This window comes from Acomys minous (assembly GCF_964271855.1).
Source record: "Acomys minous genome assembly, chromosome: 9".
Lineage (NCBI taxonomy): Eukaryota > Metazoa > Chordata > Mammalia > Rodentia > Muridae > Acomys > Acomys minous.
This window is the reverse complement of record NC_140490.1, coordinates 62,723,583-62,745,541: the sequence shown is the minus strand read 5'-3', so window position 1 is coordinate 62,745,541 and position 21,959 is coordinate 62,723,583. Positions and strand designations below refer to the sequence as shown.

At 43.7% G+C, this 21,959-nt stretch overlaps 2 protein-coding genes across 3 annotated transcripts; one reads left to right on the top strand and one right to left on the bottom strand.

Annotated features, from left to right (window-relative positions):
• Positions 1-6,516: 6,516 nt before the first annotated feature.
• On the bottom strand, positions 6,517-18,121 carry UQCRFS1 (ubiquinol-cytochrome c reductase, Rieske iron-sulfur polypeptide 1). The gene is made up of 3 exons (XM_084794725.1): positions 17,986-18,121; positions 10,901-11,446; positions 6,517-7,406 (listed from the first exon to the last, which is right to left on the bottom strand). The coding sequence occupies exons 2-3, from the start codon at positions 11,112-11,114 to the stop codon at positions 6,796-6,798; spliced, it is 825 nt and encodes a 274-aa protein (XP_084650851.1). The 5' UTR covers positions 11,115-11,446; positions 17,986-18,121; the 3' UTR covers positions 6,517-6,795.
• On the top strand, positions 14,873-20,978 carry LOC311604684 (uncharacterized protein). Of its 2 annotated transcripts, none has more exons than XM_084794723.1 (2): positions 14,873-14,949; positions 19,929-20,978. In XM_084794723.1, the coding sequence occupies exons 1-2, from the start codon at positions 14,900-14,902 to the stop codon at positions 20,725-20,727; spliced, it is 849 nt and encodes a 282-aa protein (XP_084650849.1). In that variant the 5' UTR covers positions 14,873-14,899; the 3' UTR covers positions 20,728-20,978. The 2 variants fall into 2 exon arrangements, with proteins under 2 accessions (XP_084650849.1, XP_084650850.1); XM_084794724.1 differs by lacking the exon at positions 14,873-14,949 and adding an exon at positions 18,214-18,344.
• Positions 20,979-21,959: the final 981 nt, after the last annotated feature.

Sequence of the window (21,959 nt, the reverse complement as noted above, 5' to 3'; positions counted from 1 at the left end):
ACTCAGAAACATACCAACGCAGAAAGTTACACCTCACCAATCTTCTGTCCTCTGCTGCCCCCTAGCTGAAAGGAAGGCTAAAGCCGACGCGGTGGTTCAGAATTTCCATGGAAACCGATAGCAGGGAAAGCTGGTTGTAGTGATGTGATAAAAACACTCCAAGTCACAGAAGAATAAAGATACAGACTTCCTAGTGTGGAAAAGAGAGTTAAAGTGAAATAGTCAAGGTGACGTGACTCCTAAGAAATAAAATGAAGCGAGCCTCAAGATGTGGTCCTTGGTTAGAGTAACGTGTCCGTTATCTCTCGGTTTTCGTTTGACGTCCTAATATTGTGAAGGTGACTATTCTACAGAAAAGTAATGTGGAGATTCAGTGCAATCCCAGTAGAAAGTCCCACAACATTCTTCACGGAAATAGAGAAAATAACCCTAAAATTTATATGGAACCAAAACCTTGAGACTCCTTTCTCTTGAAAGTGAAGTGTGTGATGGTGTGCCCTCAGTTCCGCCACATTTTCCTCAGGCACACATGTGAATAAAAAACTCTCTTTAATGGAAAGCAGAGACCATGCAGACAAGCTGGGGCTCATATACCTTCCTTGGGAAAGATTTAGTTAAGCTGTCTTACAAGAAAATCCGCACATCTTTCTTCCTTTCTTTTGTGGTTTTCTATAAATTGTAAGACCTTCACAACAAGGTGGAAAATTACTCTCTCCTCCACCCTCTCTCTCTCTCACTCGCCCCTCTCTCCATGAGGATGGGTCACTGAGAAGGCGTGCTTGGAAATTACATAGTCAACATCCCTTTTCATTTGGATGCCTGAGTTAGGACTTTTATTTCAGGTTTTGAGCTGAAATTCTGAGAATCCTTTCCAGCGGTCTTGTCCAAATACAGTGGGAGTTATAGTTACTGGTGCTAACCAGTCATACCTTCCAGCATTTGCAAGAGGCTAATTCCCATAGTCCTTTCTCTGTGGGCTTACATGATCAAGTTCCAAGTGATCATATTTTACAGTCTTATGACACAGGAGGTACAATGACTGTGCTCAGTGGTTAACAAGGTTTTTCAAGCCAGATGAAGACATCTAGGTACCAGACCTGGTACTGTAACATCTGGTTGCTTGTCAATGAGTACTCACTGTCTCTGGAATATTAAAGAGTGGGCATGTGAACCAGGTGTGGTGGCGCATGCCTTTTATCCCAGTACTCGAGAGGCAGAGGCAGGCAGATCTCTGTAAGTTCAAGACCAGCCTGGTCCACAAAGCGAGTCCAGGACAGTCAAGATTACACAGAGAAATCCTGTCTCAAACAACAAAACAACAACAACAACAAAGAGTGGGCATGTGGTGCAGGTTGCCTCATGGTTTATTGGATCTCTTTTAAGAGGAGAATTTGAAAATATGCAGAAATTAGTGTCAAAACCTTTGAACCCATTTTGCATTTAAGAAATAATTTACCTCAATTGATATTTACTTCAATGTACACTGTCCATCTTATGTACATTCCATCTTGGCCAGAATACACATTTTAGTAGTCATGTTAGGTAAGACCTTAATATTGAGTAAAACAGATAAATTTTAGATATGTTTAACCAAGGTCTCCTCAAAGACAATCTGGCTTGTGTAACTGATAGTCTTAACGCCCTTTGGCACCACCAATCCTGTCTTTTCTAAGAGGATAATACAAAGAATTATGTTGGTCCCCTACTTCCCTCCCTGGGGTTGGCTAGGGGAAGTCTTTTTCTATTGACCCTCCTACTTGCACAGATGTGTTCCTCTCTGGCCCTAGCTCTCCTACTGTCCCTTTGTTTCTGTAGCAGAGATAAGGGAACTCTTCATGATGGCTTGTTGTTTTTTTTTGTTTTTGTTTTTTTTCGTTTTGGTTGCCTTAGAGATAGTTTCTTCTGCTGAGAAGGATGAGTCTCAGAATCTACAGATTTGGATAGGGACTATTCTCTTTGGGAAATAGATATCATGAGCTCTCTGATATATAATAAAGTCTCCAAGGATGTCTAGTTATCATACTTTATAAATTATTTTTAATGACTTAGCCTTGGTTTTGTCACAGTTTTTTTTTTTAAATTCACTTAATATCTCTATTATAACCTCCCCCCTCCTCTCCTCCCGGTCCCTCCTTCCCACCCTCTTCCCTCTGTTCCCCCTTCTTTTATTCTCAAAAATGGGGAGTCCCCCACCCATCCACTCCAGCACATCAAATTCCATCAAGACTGAATGCATCTTCTTCTGCTGTGGCCTGGAAAGGCAGCCTCGCCAGGGGGAAGTGATCAAAAGCAGGCAACAGAGTCCATGTCAGAGATAGCCCTCGATCTCCATACAAAACGACCCACATTTGTGTAGGTGGCCTAGGTCCAGTTCATGCATGGTCCTTGGTTGGTGCTTCAGTCTTTGGGTCCTGGTTAGATGGCTCTGTTGATATTCTGGTGGAGCTTCTGTCCCTTCTAGGTCCTTCTATCCTTCCCACCCACCCCCACTCCCACTTTTCTGCAAGACTTGCTAGACTTTGCCCATACTTTGGCTGTGAGTCTCATCATCCGTTTCTATCTGCTGCTGGGTGGAGCTTCTCAGAGGACAGCTATCCTAGGCTCCTGTCTGCAAGCATAACATACTATAGTTAATAGTGTCAGGAGTTGTCTCTCTCCCACAGGATGGGTTTAGGGTTGGGCCAGGCATTTGTTCGACATTCCCTCAACCTCTACTCTGTCTTTATCCCTGCACATCTTGTAGGCAGGGTAAATTTTAGGTTCAGATATTAATTTAGAATAAACTTTTATCTTACTGTATATTTTCTTATACAAAATTTTACCAAAATATACAATTATTTGGAATTTTGATTCTATTACTTATTAACTTCTTTTGACTTATTTCAGAATATTTTTCTAAATTACATTTTGAAGTCAGCATGGTGGTGCATTTAAGAGGCAGAAGCAGGTGGCTCTCTGTGAATTCAAGACCATCCTGACCTACATAGTGAATTCTAGACAAGCCAGGACTATGTAGAGAAGCCTTGTCTATAAAATAAAATAAGATACATTTAAAAAACTATTTTAAGAAATCCTCAAATTAGACAAAATTATTTTCCAATAAAAGAACATTAACATGTTCTTTATGTTTTTAATAAATTTTTGTTTTGTTTTGCATACAGAATCGTCAACATAAACTTAAAACTTTTACTAACCATAATTTACAGTGAAGACACAAAAAAAAGTAGTTGATTTATTTGCCACGTCTCAATTTTACAATTGGTTATATTTATTAATAGATCCAAATATATGGTGTTCATTTTACAGACTTTAAGAAGCTTAAGTAAATGTTTAGATGCCATCCCGGGATAATGGCTGTGGGAGCTATTTTAGCATTAGGACATGGCCAACTTTGTCTCCTGGAAGGGTGAGTGTAAAGCCACTGTTAACTCGGAGCTAGATTCTGTCTCACCATAAGGAGATAAGAAGTTAATGAGCCCAGCTACAGTATTTTAGGGGCTCCTGATACTGCCATAGAGAACTGGACACTTGAAGTAGCAGACCCAGGCTATGACCCATGACATGACACATAGCAGGTATCAAGAAGGAACAATTATATTATGAAACAGTCCTTAACACAATAATGAGATGTCTATCTAGCCACTTAAGATATGAGCCCCAGATAAATGACCAACTTGTGCTGGCTAGTTTTAGGTCAACTTGACACAAGCTAGAATCACCTGAAAGGAAAGAGTCTAACTTAAGAAAATGCCTCTATAATATCAGGCTATAGATAGATTGATGTAGGAGAGGCCAGTCTATTGCCTGGGCCAGTGGTCCTGTGTTCTATAAAAAAAGCCACAGGGAACAAGCCAGTAAGCAGCAACTCCTCCATGGCCTCTGTATTGGCTCCTGCCTCTTAGGTTCCTGCCTTCACTGCTTTTGATGAACTGTTGTATGGAACTCTGAGTGAAAAACTCCTCCCCCCCAAAGTTGATCTTGGTCGTGGTGTTTCATAGCAGCAATAGTAACCCTAAGACACCACCCAGTGGAACCTAAACATTTCCTTTTGGTTAATATAAAAAATGTTTTTGGAGTTTGAGCCAGAACTTCAAAGAGGAATTCCCAGTTCACAACCCAACCCATCCCCTCTACTGAAAACCACACTCTCTACAACTGGGCCCAGAACCATGTGGAGCTGGACTCAAAGAATCCTATAGACCTTCACAGCCAGTCCCTGTCACCAACACCTGCTCACCTACCAGCCACCTCACCCACTTCAACAACCTGTGACAAGACAGCTTGTAGTTTGGACCAGAGCTTAAGGCTGGGATTCCCAAGCAGTTCATTTCTGCAATTGTCTGCCACCCCACCTAATTCTGGGCCCCAGGAGAGCTTGGAGACTGCCCCAGAACCCCAGAGACACCCAAAGCCAGTTCCCTCCTTGCTTACCTATACAGCTATCAACTACCCTGCCCACCATGCTGAAGTGGTGCCACATGAAGTCTGAACCCCAAGCCCCAGTGACTCCAACACTGAAAACCAAGCATCATTTGGCTGACCCACAACCTGACAAGGTTCCCCCGGACAAAGCTGACTCCGGATGCCTAGATCCTATCAGAAAAATACAAGCAACGTGGAGGCTGGAGCCAAATGTAGTTTGGAGCAGCTCAGTCCATGGTGGCAGGAGTGTGTTCACAAGACGGCAAACCTAGAAGCAGAGAGCAGTCCTAACTATGAGTGGGGCTGTAACTCTTAAAGGCCCAACTATAGTGACATCCTGTCAGTCAAGGTCCACCTTCAGGTAGGTTCCACAGCTACCTACTGGGGACCAAGTATTCAAACCCGAGGAGTCTATGAGGGCATTTTACATATACACCATCATGTTTGCCACTGAAATAGCACATCGTGCTGCTTTATAAGGAGACTTCATTTTTTTCCCCCGTGAGGCACTGAAACTCTCAGAAACTGTGAGGTAAAATAAACCTTCTCTCCCTGTACTAGTCTGTACTTGAGACTAAAGACAGCAGACTGAAATTCCAACTCAGGCAACCAGCCCGGCTTCTGGATAAACTATCCAGGCCTCGGAGTTCCCCACTGAAGCAACTTGGAAAGATTTATGAATTGACAGATGAAATAGGACAGCAAGACACCTTTCCTCTGATGTGATCAGAATAATGGAAACTTCTGACGGGACCACTAGTAACTGACTGTTTTGAAAATTGTAAACAAAACTGACTTCCAAGATAGAAAAAGAACTTCAACACCAACTGAGAGACTCACATTTATTACAATAGCATAATTAGGCTAATTTTTTTTTCCTGTGTTGTGGGGCAGGGGAAGGGGGGGATTAGTCACACGTGACATAAAAGGGTAGGTCTGCTTAGTTTTCAGCAAAACTCCCTGGAAATCTCTATCAGGATGATTACTTCTTGCTGGGAGACTTACCTACAAGCAAAATTGAAGACTGGTTCAACAAATTTAAGACAGGACAGGACTCTGTCACCTACAACACAAAGGGTTTGGGGCATACCAAATGCAAAAGGCTAGACAACCATTGGGAACTTAGTAACCCAGAAGCCTGGCTAACGGCAGATCCAAGGATGACTTTTAAAGGCAGCACGTATGACCCTCTAGGAAACAGATTTTTATTTACTTTGAGAGACGACCTGAATACTCTCTTGCAAATGCTTTATAGACTCTAGGGCCGGGCGTGGTGGCGCATGCCTTTAATCCAAGCACTCAGGAGGCAGAGGCAGGCAGATCGACCCGAGTTTGAAGCCAGCCTGGTCTACAAAGGGAGTCCAGGATAGCCAAGGCTACATAGAGAAACCCTGTTTCAGAAAACAAAAACAAACAAACAAAAAACCAAACCAAAACAAACAAAAACAACAAAAAAACCCACAAAAACCAAAAACCAAAAAGAAAAGAGCTGACTGCCACGCAAAGCTGTGTATGTGGTAATCATGCACTCTTGTGGGCTGCTTTCTCTCCTTTACTGTATTGAGAACAATCCCAAACTAAGTGGTTTTGCACAGGGAATGTAATTCTTATAAAAAAAAAACCCATGGACTTATCTCTATAAAAAATGTTGTAACAAAATACATGTTTATCTTTGAGTAAAATAGTATTTTGATAGGTTTCTGATTTTCTCATCTTTTCTAGGCTTTCAAGGTGGTTGAGCCTCTGTTGCTCTGGCTTGCGGAGAAACCTAAGAACTGGACATGATGCCTGTCTTCCTGCACTCAGGAGGCAAAGGACTACAAGTTTGAGGTCAGTTTAGCCACAGAGTTTAAAAAAAATAAAAAATCCAGTCTTCAAAAATGAAAATATTTCACTAATATACTGTATTTTTACATTTTTATCTTTTATAACTATTATTTTCCACAACTGTGAAAGTTTCCATTATAAAAATAGAAAAAAATTAGGTATTAAAATAATTTATCCATCCACTTTTAAGTAAAAGATGATATCTGAAGCTCAAGATATGAAATTAGGACAGAAATGAGAAAGCCAATTATAGATTTCACAAACATCTTGCACAGTAATATGTAATGTTTTATTAGAATTAGCTATCAAAGACACTGCACCTTAAGTCTGTGACTGAAGTTAATGATGTTCAACAGTAGCTTTATTATGCTAATGCGTGATAACATTTAACAGTGAATTCAATTACTTCACATTAATGTCTGCCAATATATTATCAACAAATTTTAAATATCTTAAATCAACCAACCTAGAAGTACACAAGGCTTACTCTCAACTCTTTTGAGTGGACACGAAGACTAAAGGAAACCGGGCCTGGAGTCCAAGTGTCTAACCCACAACAACTAAATCATCACTGGTGAACTCGTAGGTGGGCACTTCCAGGTTGAGAGGTGCAGGGCCCTTCCTGATCCTGCCAGAGGCATCATAGTGGGACCCATGGCAGGGGCAGTAATAGCCACCAAAATCTCCTGCGTTTGCAATGGGCACACAACCAAGGTGAGTACAGACACCTATCAGAATAACCCACTCAGGTTTCTTTACTCGCTCTAAATCATGCTGTGGGTCCCTCAGCTGGGACACTTCAACTGCAGCTTCCTGGTCAATCTCCTTCTTGGTTCTATGGCGCACAAACAGAGGTTTGCCTCTCCATTTAAAGGCCATGTTCTTTCCTTCTGGAATATCCGACAACTTGATCTCGATCTTTGACATGGCCAGCACATCAGCAGAAGCGCTCATGCTGGAAACGAACTGGGAGACCACATTCTTGGCTGCGTAGGCAACGCCCACAGTAGTAGTTGCAGTTACCAAGTAAGAGAAGCCTTTTCTGGCCTCGCTGCTCTCTTTAGAAGACTTTGTGCTGTCTAGAACTTCCGCGCGTCGGTAGTCAGAGAAGTCGGGCACCTTGACATCTGTATGGGAATAGCGAACGGAAGCAGGAACTGCAAGACAAACATGTGAAAAGCAAAGATTAAAAGAATGTCCTGAAACGGGTACATATCAGCAAAGACTTTGGCTTATAATGGCAAACTGCACAATAAACAAATATTTCAAGTTTTCAAAAAACAAAAACAAGAAACCCAACTGTTCAGACAAACTGTGCACTTATGCTAACTACTTCTCCTATTCTCTAGATTAGATCTCAAAACCCACTTAATCCACCACCTAACAAGTTGCTGTGTGATCATCTCAAGGCAAATACCTAGATTTGTATCTCTACTATGTGCTCTCTGGAAGAACTTACAATTCATAGCAGACTAATTACAAGACAATAACCCTCTGGTGATGTGGTGCTATACTTTAGTTGTAGAAAACTTAAGAATTGCAATTTTAGATTCCAGAACATAAGTTAGTACTACTTTATTTTCAAAGAAAACCACTGGTGTCAGAGAACGACAACAATCACAATAGACCCAATTACAATTATTCAATGTGATAAGGGAAGCAGGGGACCATCTTCATATATCTCCTCCTCAACAGGATGATAGTGTCTAGTAAAAAATTATCTTTCTTTTTCATACTGTGTCCTTTGAGTGGGACACTTTCCCTATAGGCCATAAAATAGAAAAATGTTTGTGACAAATGAACATTTAAAAATATTTACTACTTTCACATACTTTGATAGCAGAAGTAACATGTCCTTTCTCTCATGCCATTTGAAAACTTATGACCAAAAGGATGAATGAACTTGCTGGCATGAGTCTTTATGTTTAGGAAGTAAATTTCCTAACAATAGGAAGTAAATTTCCTAACAAAATAACATACATAAAAAATATCCTATATATGTGAAATATGTATCATCATAAAAACATGTTTTAGGAATTACCATAAAGTTTACTTTTTAGGGAAAAAAGGATGTTAAAAATTTATTTTCAGAAAAATAAATCCTTTCAAAATGAAGATCTACTTATGACACACAATGCCAATGAAAGTGAGTGCTACTTGGTCTTCAAAGGTCTCCTAAAGACTTCCTTCAATACACAAACATTAATATTTCACCTACTTTTCACATGACTTCAAAGAGAGAAACTTTATGGAAGTCACAAATTTAAACAAGAATGAAAACTATCAAAATTAACTTTCCTGACAACCCTTGCTCTTTGAGGAGGGAACTGAGATATGGGTAGTGGCCACCTGAGAGTCACAATTAGGACTTGGTAGGCTCATGTGGCATTGCATTATGTATTACATTATGATTATGATACCTAATATTAATGTGATAATATAGACCGGCATTTGGAATCAAGTAAGAGTTACAATGCCTGGGGTTACACTAAGGAATGTGTTGCCTACGTAAAACAGAAAGGAGCTCAGTTCAGTTCTACAATCAACAGTACCCACAGCTACCAACCCCGAACAAGTAAAGGTAACTAAGAACACTGCACAGAATGACTTGTTCTCAAGAGTTCTGGTGACAAAAGAAATCTAGTTATCAATTGTTCTCTGTATAGCAAGTTACACTTCAGAAATTCACATCATCAACCAAGAAACCTTTAGGAAACCGCCACATTTGCAACAGTCATTCTCTATGTAATTTGCAAAAGCCATATTAAGCACAGATGCTTAATTTAATTCTAACCTTAGAACATGATTGGTTATTGAAATATCACCTCGAAATAAAGGAAATCGAAGGTATGTATACTTCTTATGGTCACAGAGCCAATGTACCTAGAAATCTGAATGAAAGAGATGCTAAGATAACGCAGACGTATCCCTTTACAAACCTTCCAAGTCAACCCATTTTGTCACCATAAACCACCTAGATGGATTTTAATGTGCAATTACGATACGAGACAAAGTGTGCATTCAGAAAAAGCTTCTGGCTGTTTCTACTGGTTTGGAAAATGCTTCTATGAAGCAGATAAGCCACCGATTTTTACAAGAAACCTTTTAGTTATCTCACAAGCGTGGGTGACACTTTTTACCTCTGCAATTTGCTTCTCCCTCATTTCTCACCTCCTGATCCCCCAACTCAAAACAGACTTGGAACAAGCTAGGAATTACACTTCCTGAAAAGTTCTCAAAAACCCACCAGTGCTCCTTTATACTACTTAGAAAAAAAGTTCTTGAATCATTGGATACAAAATTTGAGTAGGAGACAAAAACAAGGAGTGCATTCTGCTCCTTAAAGTCAACGCCAGACATCTCAATGGGATGGGAAGTGTTTCTATGCTACAGTAACACCAAGATATCAGCAAAAGTAAAAAATTTTAATCTGACCTGAAATTAAGGTTAAAGGCTAAAATACAGATATTAAAAACAAACCAGTGCAGATCATTAAAAATCTACAGGAAAAGCTAGGCAGGGTGGTTCATGCTAAAAATTCTCAGGCCTGGGAAGGCGGAATCAAGAATCCATGAGTCTGAGGCCAGCCTAGGATACACAGCAGGACCCTGCCTTAGCAGGAAAAAGGCTGTTGGTAGAGGGGGAGGGGTAAGGTAAATGCCCAGTACAATGCTGCCCAAGAAGGCAATCTGATTAACAAATAGAAAGGTCACACACTCAACAACGAACGGTGCCAAGTAGGTAACATAACACAATCATAGTCCTATGAAATGAAGCAGAGTCAACTATGGGAGCAGAAACCAAAAAGCCTAATGCAGCTTCCCATACTCTGGGACACAACCAGAAACCTTTCTCGATTTTCAAATCACAAGGGAATGTGAAAAGTCAAGGCAAGCACAAACTGAGATAAACTGGTCATAGACCAAGATGCACAGAACCCCCACTGTGCGGGCCACTTGGCCTCTGGCGGTCTACTTCAGCCTTGTGTTCATGGTAAGTGAGGTTGTGAAAGCCCTAATGCCACCTGAAACCACTGCTGACCCTCTACAGTGGAACTGACCTCCGGAGCGTCTTTCTTGTTTTTGCGGAAATGGTGATGAGGTCGCCAGGGGGTTAGGACACTGAAAGGCAGGTGTACAGGTACTTGGACAACTTCCTACATGTTCTCTACAATTTCTACTCTGAACACTTATCGTCTAAACCGTACCGATGATTTTACCTAGACTCCTCTCACGTAAGCATCACCAACACCCCTACAAAACTGTTATAACCACGAAGCCACCTTGTCGAGGAAAAACGTTTGGAAACTCGCCCAAGGTCAAACTCCTGTACGGAACAGTATAGTATCTTCGTCGGCGGTGACAGTGGGAGGCCGGTCTTGAAATTAATCAAGGAAGTCGAGTGTAGCCTGAGGAGGGAACCCAGACCGACACACAGAAAGGCTCCTGAGGCGGTGGAGGGGAGCCGCCGCCGGAGCATCCCAGGGGCATCCCGTCTCTGTGAGCGCGTCTGCTCCGCCTGCCAAGGTCGCTGAGGCCGGAACTGCATCCTCCCACACCAGCCCGCCCGCCACATCCCAGCACACACACCCCGTCCCCCGACGCCCGGGACCCGCAGAGAACGAGATCGGGGCATCCTGAACCCGGCTCACCATTGAGGCCCACCGTGGCGACCAGAGGCCGAGTCGCGGCCTGGCCACTCAGCGACTCTCGGCACAGGAAGGGTGGCTTCAGGTCCAAAACAGGTGGCTCCGGGGTGGCGGGCACCGCGGCCTGCAGGAGGGGCCGCAGCGCGCCCGCCACCCCGCGGGACGTGGCCGACAGTACAGGCGCGAACGGGCCCGAGCGGGCAGCGACCGACAACATGGCGACAGCTACTCCAACCACCTAGCCGGTCACGGGGACGACCTTCCGCTCGAAAGCAGGCCCGAAGAGGAGCGGGAGGCGCAGGGCTTGTGACGTCAGCGCGCCGCCGGAAAGGGAGTCCCGCAAAGCTAAGCGAATCTGCAGTCTCGCCGCCTTGGGGGCGCGGCTACTGGCGCAAACTGGGGGCGGAACCGGAAGAGGCGGAGCCTGGCATGGATCCTAGATCTGGCTTGTTGAGCGAGCGTTCCTTTGGGAAACAGAAGTCGGTAGTAGTTTCTCCTGGTCTTTGCTGTGGTCCTTCCTTTAGGGCAGAAACTTAATCAGGGGACGACCTAGGCATGAGAAGAAGTTAATACAGGCTATTACTAATTCCTAAGGTTTGTCGCCTAGAATTACCAGCCACTTTTTGTGTTTTGCTATAACGATTTTTATCATTATCTTTGAACCACTACCACCACCACAAAAGCCGGATACCTATGCATAAAGTTTGACTTGACATTGCCCTACAGTATTCATTACATACGGCGCTTTTAATTAGATAGTTTCCTGCATTGCTCATTTGTAATTATGGTCTCTGAAATACCACTATTGTTACCAGCATTTTACCTGAGACGGACCTAGTCCTAGACCCTTCGCTCAGGCATGGCTTGCCAGTAAGCAGTGGAGTATATTGTAGTCCTCTGAAATTGTTCTCTGAAACAGTGGTTTCCCCCCAAGTGATATTTTAGGCGGTACGAAAGGGGGAACTCTCAATCACTTTCGACGATGAGAAAACTACCGCCTTTAAACTTCTCTTTCCGTTCTGATTACCCCAATAACCAAGACTCAGTTTGGTGCCAGCAAACATTACTCCCTCATATCACTTTTTGAAGTAGAATAAGCCCTGACTTCACAGTCACGCCAACAATTGAATTTAGAGATACCATACGTGTATTTTTAAAAACGCAGTTGTCATCCACACAGCCTTCTCCTCTATACCATCGTAAGAGACTTTGTTTCTTCACTTAGGGTTTAAAAACACAGTAAAAATGTAAAATAAAAATGTAAGCAGTGCGCACTCTGGCACAACTGTGATATGGTGCTTGTACAAGCCAACACACGGACTCGGAGACCCTGGCAGATTTCCTCATAGAGTGGAGACAGAACTGTGAACTACCGACTTTGTAGTGGTTGTGGGGGGGGCAGAATGCCCCCGGGCATATGCAGAGCTCTTCTGATGAGTTCTGACAATAGCAACAGTCGAGGAGCTCTGCAGAGATAGCTGCCCTAGATCTGCATGCCATCCTTTTGTGTGCTCATTTCCAATCCAAAGCACAGAACACCAACTGCTTTCTCCCTTAGCTCCAATTGTACAGCTTAGGGACTGTGTTGGACTCTAAAGACAGTGTTGCTTGCTAGGAAGCCACCTGCCCTGCCTTGCAATAGTAGAGCAACTACCATAGGCAATGCGTAGCATGAGTGCTTTGGGTGAAATGATTCAAATTGCAACAACCTGCTGAGAGTGATAGGGTAAATGGAGATTCACTGAATAAATAGATGGATGAGTCCTCCTAAGGCCCCCACATTCTCCCAGGGCAGTGAGCGCTATGGGAATAGTTATCTCCTGATTCTGCATTCAATCCCAGTTGTATCTATCACAATAACTGTCCCTGGGACAGATTCTGTAATCTCCATGTGCGTTTCTGTCTTTCTTCTGTAAAATGGGAGTAATAATATGATACACTCCAAAGAGTTATTGTAATGATTAAATGGACTGTGTGAAACAATGGTCCTCACTTCATATGAGAGTAGTGAAGACTTGGAGAAGAGAAAGCAACCATGCAAAGCCTAGAGTGAGAGGCACATCACTTGAGAGCAGAGAACAGAAATACAAACCCTGAACTCATGGTCCTTCTTCCCCCTTTTAGGATGATCAGGAAGGATACAATCTTATGGCCACCTAGGTCTTATCTTTCCCTCTGCCATTTACATTTGTCCCCTGTTTCTGTGTTTTTTTCAACAACAACAAAAATATTCAGGTTCATCTCTTTGTTTTACATCCTGTTTATTTTAAAACTTATCAGATGCATGATGCTGCAGACAAACTTGGCTATGAGTTGGAGCAGGGTAGCTTAGTAGAGTTTGAGTGGGGAAAAATAGCTAGATACGCAAGCATTAGCAGAGCTCTAACGTTCTCTGTTCACTTCTGACAGAACATACGGTAGCTTGAGACACCTTTGAAAATATAGCATCATATGTTATTTCTAACATGAACTAAGAGAGGCTGGACCTGGTGGTGCATGCTGGGAATCTCAGGACTTGAGAAGCTGAGGCAGGAAGGAAGATTGAGAGCTCGAGACCAGCCTGGATCACACAGTGAAAACACACCCTTCCCACATCAATCACTAAGAAAATGTTCTACGGGCTTGTCTACAGCACAGTCTTACAGAAGCGTTTTCTCAGCAGAGGTTCTCTCTCCTGTCCAGTGACTCTAAAACTAACAGCATGGAGAGCATTACAGAAAGCCACAACTAGTCAAAATGCAGAGAACAAATGACATTGGGGTACACTGCTCCAGTTGATACATCAGCAGCACAAATCTTACACCTGAGGCTTGGGGAAAATTGGAGATGACGTAGAAAGATTGAGAGAGCCAGAGGACCGGGAGTCTGCTGTACAATTGTGTCTTCTAGATTTAATAGGAGAGCTATACCCATGAAACCTCAACAAAGTGGCTGACCAGTACCTGAACAGTGACAGCACAGTTGATATGCTAATGTGGCTGGAGGAAGTCAAATGGAGCTCCACTCCTAGATAAAGAGTTACAGGCAATTAAGAACTGCTGAGAGACGCAGAACTCTTTCCCAGAGATGAGCACCATACAATAGTTATCTAATCTCAAATGGTCAGTCCTAAAAAATACACATAAAAGCAACACTAGATAAGACTCAGCATCTTGCATTTATGCTTTTATTTGTATATAAGTGTGTGTGTGTGTGTGTGTGTGTGTGTGTGTAACAGTAATAAAGAAGAGGTCACAAATATGAATGGTAGCTGGAAAGGGAACATGGAGGAATTTGAGGGAGGAAAGAAAGAAGGAATGATCTGACTATATTTTAATTAGAAACAAAAGATACAATGGTATAAAAAGATATTCAGTTTAAAGAGAAAGATTTAAAAAGAAAAAAACCCAGGTCAATGTCAGGTCACCTTGAGCTTACACAAAATCGCCAGCCATCTTCTTCACTCACTTTCCCAGTTTACGAGTGGTAACTGCACCTTAGGAAAAGACCCCTTCATCAAAATAATATTGAGCATGCACTCTGTGCCACACCTTGGCTGGATACTGGAGCCCCACTGGAGCTCGTGGTGCACACGCTGCACTGAGCTTGGACTTCATATAAAGACGGAAGTTGGGCAGGAAGAAGCACTGGAGAAGAGGCCATCCCACTGCTTATCTCCTTGCACAAGTTCCAAGGTGACTGAGGATGAGTGCATCTTAGTCCATTGTGCTGTTATCGCTAAATATCTAAAACTGGTTAGTTAGTTAGATAGTGAGTGTCCCATATACACGCCATGCCACAAGTGTGCTACAGTGTACATTTGGAGGTCAGAGGACAATTTGTGGGAGTTGGTTCTTTCCTTCCATCACATGGGCCCTGGGGCTAGAACTCAAATGATCACACACCTTTACCTGCTGAACCATTTCACAAGCCTGTTTCTTTAATTTTTTTCCTGAGACTAGATAATTTGTAAATGATAAAGATTTGTCTCTTATAGATCTGAAAACTGGAAGCCTGTGATCCATGGACCGGTGGAGAAAGCTGTCTGACAAGCACTGCTCTCTGATTTCAAGGTGAGAAGCAACACCATTTCCATCCGTGGTAGAAGATGGGGTGACACAAGGGAACAGATCCCCTCCATCAACTCCTCAAATCCTGGCCTGCCTATGCTGTTACTTTGGGATAAAATTTCAGAACAAAATTTGTAGAATGCAAAAAAAACAAAAAACAAACAAACAAAAAAAAAAACACACACAAAAAACCAAACCAAACCAAACCAAACCAAAAAAAAAAAAAACCCTCATGCCAAAGACACTGCCGGTAGCCACTGTTTCTTACTTCCTTCCTTCTTTCCTTCTTTCTTTTTTTTTTTTTTTTTTTTTGGCAAGAAGGCATCCTCAATCTGCTAATGTACCTTCTTATTCAATGAGACAGAAATCCAAATAAACTAAATCCCAATGGGATTTTATCATTGTCTTGAGTTGGACCATGATCTAGACCAAAGTCCAAATAGGCTCCGAGGAGGAACTGAGCACCCTTTTCTCAAGGGAGCTGGGACTCTAAGATGTTTCCACTATCTACACTCACTCGGTGTGAAGCCCACACCCCAACCTAAAGCACCATGAAAAAGGATCATCACATCTTCCTGTCTCCACTACAGTGGGTCACCTGTTCATTAGTGTGTCCTGGGAAATAGGAACCATTTCCCCTAAGCTACTTGCTCTGAATCCCTGGTGCTGTGCAGTGGGTTGTCCCCTGGGAGGAAGACTGGACGTATAGCACAGGAGCATGTTTAGCCAGAGCAAACCCCACTGCAGAGCTATGTTTCTGCCCGAAAGAACGTGAAAATGGGACTTTTTTTTTTTTTTTTTTTTTGTACAGTGGACCTGGTGAAGGCCCTAGGGCCAAATCCAGGCCTCCCTGCCTGGGTGATGCTTTGCCCTTGTCATGTGTTTGAACTTGAAGTCATTGTCAATTTTAAAGTTTCGTTTTCTAGTATTCTAAATTTTATGTGTATACATATTTCGTCTGCCTGTATGTTTGTGTACCACATGCACGCCCGGTGCCAGTGAAGACCAGAAAAGGGTGTGGCATCCCCTGGATGTAGAGTTACAGATGATTGTGAGCCAACGAAAGGTGCTGGGAATCAAACTTGAGTATTCTGGAAGAACAGCCAGTGCTTTTAACCCCGGGCCATCTCTACAGCACCACCGTCATCAATATTAGCCACCACCAAAGCTCCCACAACATATTCAAGTTCCCAGCTAGCTTCCTTGGGAAGCCCAGGCCGTTTTTATCTTCCCCACAGTGATGGACCCTTGAAACAGAAGCCAGAATAAGCTCATCTTTCCTTTGAAGACAATCTGTTTCCTGTCGTGGGCAGGAGTGAGCTGAGGAATGGAGACGGAACCTCACATCCTCCTCCTCCATGCACCCTAATCTGCCCCCTTACAGTTTTGTAGATCTTTGCAAAGAGCAACAGTTTGTCGTGAGCTCGTCCAACTAACGAGGTGCCCTTCTCCAAGAGCTATCCTGCAAATGCCCAGGGAGAAGTCCCAGGCAGCTCTTTATCACCAGGACCTGAGGCATCCCTGGCCCCTGACCCTACTTTAACAAATCTAGTCTCCTAGTAGCGCCACTGTTGTTATCTAACTATGTAGAAGCTATCTAGCGCCCTCTGGTGGAGACAGACGGGAATGGCAACAGTAGCATTGCTTTTTTAGAGGTAGGCTGAGACCACAGCTAGTAGGTTGGCAGCAGGAGGAAACAAGACTCAGAAAATAACTATCTGGGTTTTGGCTTTCTGTTTTGTTTTGTGTGCATCTGCCCTTTGCCTATCTTTACAAAACCTGAGTAGCCACAGGAGCAAAACTAGTTCCAGGAACAGGCCTCCTTTGTGCTGGAGAAGCAGAAAGCCACACCGATGCTGAGCATTCCAGAAAGGTCAATAGTCTGATCAGAGCTTCAGTGAGTATGGGAACGTTGGAACATTGCAGATACAGATAATAATATCTGAGGATGTATCAGCCCCTTCAGTAGCCATTTGTTGTGCTCAACATTCTTGTGACGATTATGTAAATTCTTTTTTTTCTTTTCTTTTTCTTTTCTTTTTCTTTTGTTTTTTTGTTTTTCTGTTTTCCAAGACAAGGTCTCTCTGTGTTAGCCCTGGCTGTCTTGGAGTCACTTTGTAGACCAGGCTGGCCTTGAACTCACAGCAATCCGCCTGCCTCTGCCTCCTGAGTGCTGGGATTACAGGCATGCACCACCACCACCTGGCTGATTATGTAAATTCTTTTGGAATGTAGGAAAAACCACCTCTATTGTCCATCAACCCCAAAGCTAAGAGCTTCGTCGTCAGACAGCATCTGGGGCCTGTGACTGAGATGTCTCCACTCTGGTGTAAACTACCCACCTGGTGTTCCCACCAATGCACCATGCACCAATGCATGAAAGTGTTGACTTAGGATTTGCCGTTCTTCTGTTACCATCAAACTGTTACCATGTTAGAACACAGAACACGAGGTAAACCAAGTCTGTGTTCATAGTCAGCACTCATATTTGGCTGCAGAATAATCAATCTCTCCTCCCCTTTGAGGTGAGAGCAGTATTGTTGTTTTTGTTTTGGTTCCCGCCTCCCCCCCCCCCCACCCCTGCCCACACATACACTTTGGCAGTGCTCACAACCTTACACTTCTTACTTCTATATCACAAACATTTCAAACACTGGGCAGGCTTTCTTATATTTTGACAATCAAGTGAACTGGTGAACTAGGGAGAACCCTGAGGAGAATTAAGTACTAGGCTGACATCAGGCACCTCCATGCTAGCTGCTCATCTTCTTGCCCAGGTTGCACCTGTCCTCTGGAGACAGCTCGCCCTAATCTTCCCAGGTAATCTACTAAATGACTTCCACAGTCAGCTCTGTCTCTGTCAGGCCCAGCTTCTCCCAGGTCTTTGAACTTGGTCCAGAAAGACTCAGGCTACCCTGTGTGCCAGAGTCCCCAAAGCTTCGCAGCCCTCAGTCCACACCAAGCCCCTCAGCGCCCCTCTCTGCCTCCCTCAGCTGATACTGGCAGTGGCGCTGTGTCTGGGTTGCCTTCAAGTCTCACCTCCTGGTAGAAGAAGAAGTCTGGAAAGGCCAAAGGCCACAGGGGAGGCACGATCAGAGGCCAGCCAGACACTCAAAAGCAGGAGAGGCCACACAAGAGGGGTCTGCTGGGTCCAGCTTGTCACAGGGGCTCTGGCGCTACAGGTGGCCAACAAGGTTATGCAGCCCAAAGTGAGCACTTTTGCAAGCAGAAGGGCCAGGTGGTACAGCCCGTTGGCAGTTATAGAGAGATTCTACGGCAGTTGGACAGTAGGGACAGGTTCGCAGTGCTGTGCTAAGCTCCACCCGGCCAGGAGGAACAGTGGACTTGGAGCTGTGGCCCGAAAGACTGATATCTAAACTGCCAATTAGATTTTAGAAGTAAGAGCTTTGGGTGGGACGTACAATTTATTTATTTTTATTTTAAGTGAATGAATGTTTGCCAGCACGTGTGTATGAACGCCGCGAGCGCTGGGGAGAGGCCAGAAGAGGGCGCGGACTCGCCCGAAACTAGAGTTACAGATCTTTATGAGCAGCTGTGTGGGTACTGGGAATCCACCTCAGGGTCTCTATAAAAGTATCCGGGGCTCTTAGCTGCTGAGCCAGGCGTCCAAAATAAGTCCAAAACAGAGACTCAATCTTGGTTCTGTTTCTCATAAGGCAAGGACATTTATGTTAATCTTGCTAAGTTGGTCTATGAACTGAAGCTAACAATGAGCTCATCACTGCCAGTTTGTAGGAAAACTGCACTCGATAAAAGTATTGTGTCTCTCGTACAGACTCTCAAATGAGAGAACATTCCGACAGTTGCTTCAGATTAACTTTATGAATGAACCATAACGACACCACACTAATGAAAATGAGCCAGTTTAAAAAGGCTGCATTGTGAGCTATTTAATTTTCACCAACTCCCTTGAGTGGTCAAACAGGGTGAAGAGAGTGGGGGAAGGGCAGCATTTAGTGAGTACGTAGTTTTCACTGGGGAGGAGGGAACATCCTGGGAACGGATGAGGCAGACGCTTGCGTTCTTAAATGCCACAGAAATACACCTTTAAATGTTTCAAATTATAGCTTTTCCATTATGTATACTTTATTAGCCTGACATGTATTAACTCCCCTAAACCTCAAATGGCTGGCCATTGACGGAACGATAGAGGTAAGAGAGCTCTGGTGGAGGACGCCAAGCTGTGGTGGAGGACGCCTATCTTCACAGCACTCCAGATCTTGAGGCAGGAGGTTGGAAAGCTGGAGACCAGTCTGGGCGCCACAGTGACATCCTTCCTCAAAATAAAAATGAGAGCCGAGGGTATTGCTCAACAGCTCAGCGCTGGTTTCACATATATGAGGTGCAGGTTATATATAAATGGCAACTGAGAAGAGGGGAAACACTAACAACTACCCAAATTAAGCTCTGAAAATCTTCCTGAAGAAATAAGATGCCGCAGCCCAGGGCATGTTATATCTACCGTGTGTGAGCAGTCCACAATATTGTCAGTATACATAGTTGGGGCGGCAGTTGCACCCTGGAGAACACGGGGGGGGGGGGGAAGAAAGGTCCCATGTACCTTGAGCTTGTTGGCAAGAAACACAGGGGAACAATATCCCTCCCTTCTTTTTTTTGTCTTGGGAAATTTCCCGGCAAAAGTGAAAAGTATGTGGAGATTTCCATGAGGTTTCTAGAATATTGTCAAACAATACCGATCTTTGAACTGTTTTTGTTCTTCTGTCTTTCGTTTATCAGATAGAATATGGTCCTTATGGACATGATGCTCCATGCTGGATAATAAGGGCTTTGTAAAATATGTGGAAAAGGTAGGATTCCTGATTCTGAGCCCCTTTATACACAACCTAGCAAGAGGAGGCAGCATCTAAAAAGCTGAGAAGGCTTTTTAAATGAGCTTAGGATGTGCGGGAACTGCTCTCACTTTCTACTCCGACCTCTCCCTGCTTTGCTTTCCTTCCTAGGGCACCGTCAGTCTGCTGCTCCTCAGTTCCTCAGGTGGCCCGAGAGTCTGAAGACATGGCAGCTGCAGTGATCGTCCGACTGATCCCTAAGTTGCACACAATGGTCAGCACAGAATCTAGCTACTACTTTGGCCGGGATCTGTGGTTTAGCCTGGTTGTCATATATAGCATGGTCTTGTATGTGGCCCACATGCCCTGGATCCACATCAAGGAAGATTTCATCTGCCGTGGAAATATCACTTTGCCGTGCCTGATGAAGTGTTTTGGAGAAAGATTTTCCATCCCTATACTGGGAACGTGGTACTTCTTCTATTTCATCTTCATAGCACTTTTATGTCTTGTGGAAGTCTTCATGGCTCAAGTCCGGCAAAAGCAGGTCAACGTGATTAGGACCATGGTGTCCATTATGTCCATGGCAAGAGACACAGAAGAAGGCTCCAATAAGGACTTGGGTACCTCCTGGAAGAGATCTATCCTAAACTTGCACCAGGAGAAGTTCCTCCTGCTTTTGTACCTGCTGTACTTTCTCCTGCAGGTCACCTGCCAGTGCATCTTTTTATTTATACTCCTGCTTCAACAGCGTCCCCTGGTAAAACAGGGCCCCATCTACTGCAGCACCAACGGTTGTCCTGGTCCCTACTGCTGCCTCATAAGGGCTACAATGGAGAAGCAAATGTCCATCGACATCCTCATCACCTTGTCCGCCTCCATCATCATCCTCGGCATAAGTTTCTTTGCATACAGCATCTACCATTACTTGCTGAAGGAGCATGCAGCTTCCAAGGCTCAGATGTCTTGATATTTGCGAGAGGCAATAACTTTCTTCCTTAAAGTCTTTCCTCGCTTATACGAGGGAAGTTTATGTTCTTCTATGAATTTTGTATTTGGGTCAGGACTTCTTTCGTGCTGATTATGTTCAATTTTTGTTCCTCAAATTTGAGCGCTGCTTTTAATTTTCTTTCTCTAGGGCCTGGTTGGGGGTCATCTATCTCTGGAAGCACATATGCACACGTCACAGTTGACTGCCAGGGTCTTGTTACACATTAATTCATTTCCTCTGCACAGTCACATCCAAGGTGGGTCCATCATTTTTTCTTGAGACCTAGGAAGATACGACTGACAGGTGCCACATACAGTCAGCAAGGCAAGCCAGCTTTTAATTTAGGTTTTTGGCTCCCAAATACTCATGCTCCAGAAACCTTAAGACACCACATTCTCATAAGGATTAACTTCCTTTGCATTGAAGCTTAGCTCTGCCTGAAAAGCAAGGCTAGTTTTTACTTTCCTAGTTAGTCCAACGGAAGTGATGAGCAAGGTCAATCACTGGGGCAGAGTACATACTCTCCTCAGATCAGGTGACATCTTATTCCTTTCTTATAAAAGATAAAGGATCCTAGGCAAAGCCATCTCCTACTAAGGTGTTGATAATCTTAGGGAGTTCCTCTAAGAAAGGCATCTGGCATAAAGTGGACAGACTCTGTTGGGTGAGACTTCTTGTCATCTTTCAAATGATGAGATGGAAGCCTTCATATTTTATTTATAGACAAGGTTGGCTCCGTTCTTATCACCCTAAATGGACAGAGCTGGAGAGAGGACCAAGGCCAAGGGACATTGAATGATGGGGAAAGGCAAGAAAAAGGAGGTGTCTGGGGAGGCCAATAGGTACGAGTTGATATGGGAAGCCAGTGATGCAGCGTCCTGCCAGCTTCACAGGAACTAGGGACCAATGCTGGATATCCTCCACCCCACAATCCTAGGGTAATGTTTCCACAAACAGTCAACTAGTCCACATATGTGTTGCCCTGACATGGTTCATATATTGGAGTATATATGACTTTTCAAATCTGAAAAAAAACAACCAATGGAGACAGGGCAGTAAATAACAGCATAAGAAGCTGCTCTCTGCCCCAGAATCGAGTTAGAGAAACCTTCTCCAGGGAAGGGGCATCCTTCCATTTGCCAGATGAGCTAAGACAAATGAAAAACGTAGTTGAAACCCATCTGGATATAACTGAGAGCAACAATGAATCG

Bases quoted from the DNA above. Each gene is read 5' to 3' on its own strand.
- UQCRFS1 (XM_084794725.1), bottom strand. From the start codon at position 11,114: ATGTTGTCGGTCGCTGCCCGCTCGGGCCCGTTCGCGCCTGTACTGTCG. The intron at 7,407-10,900 runs GTGAGCCGGGTT...TTTGTCTTGCAG, and splicing joins CGCCACGGTGGGCCTCAATG to TTCCTGCTTCCGTTCGCTAT.
- LOC311604684 (XM_084794723.1), top strand. From the start codon at position 14,900: ATGGACCGGTGGAGAAAGCTGTCTGACAAGCACTGCTCTCTGATTTCA. The intron at 14,950-19,928 runs GTGAGAAGCAAC...TTTCCTTCCTAG, and splicing joins CACTGCTCTCTGATTTCAAG to GGCACCGTCAGTCTGCTGCT.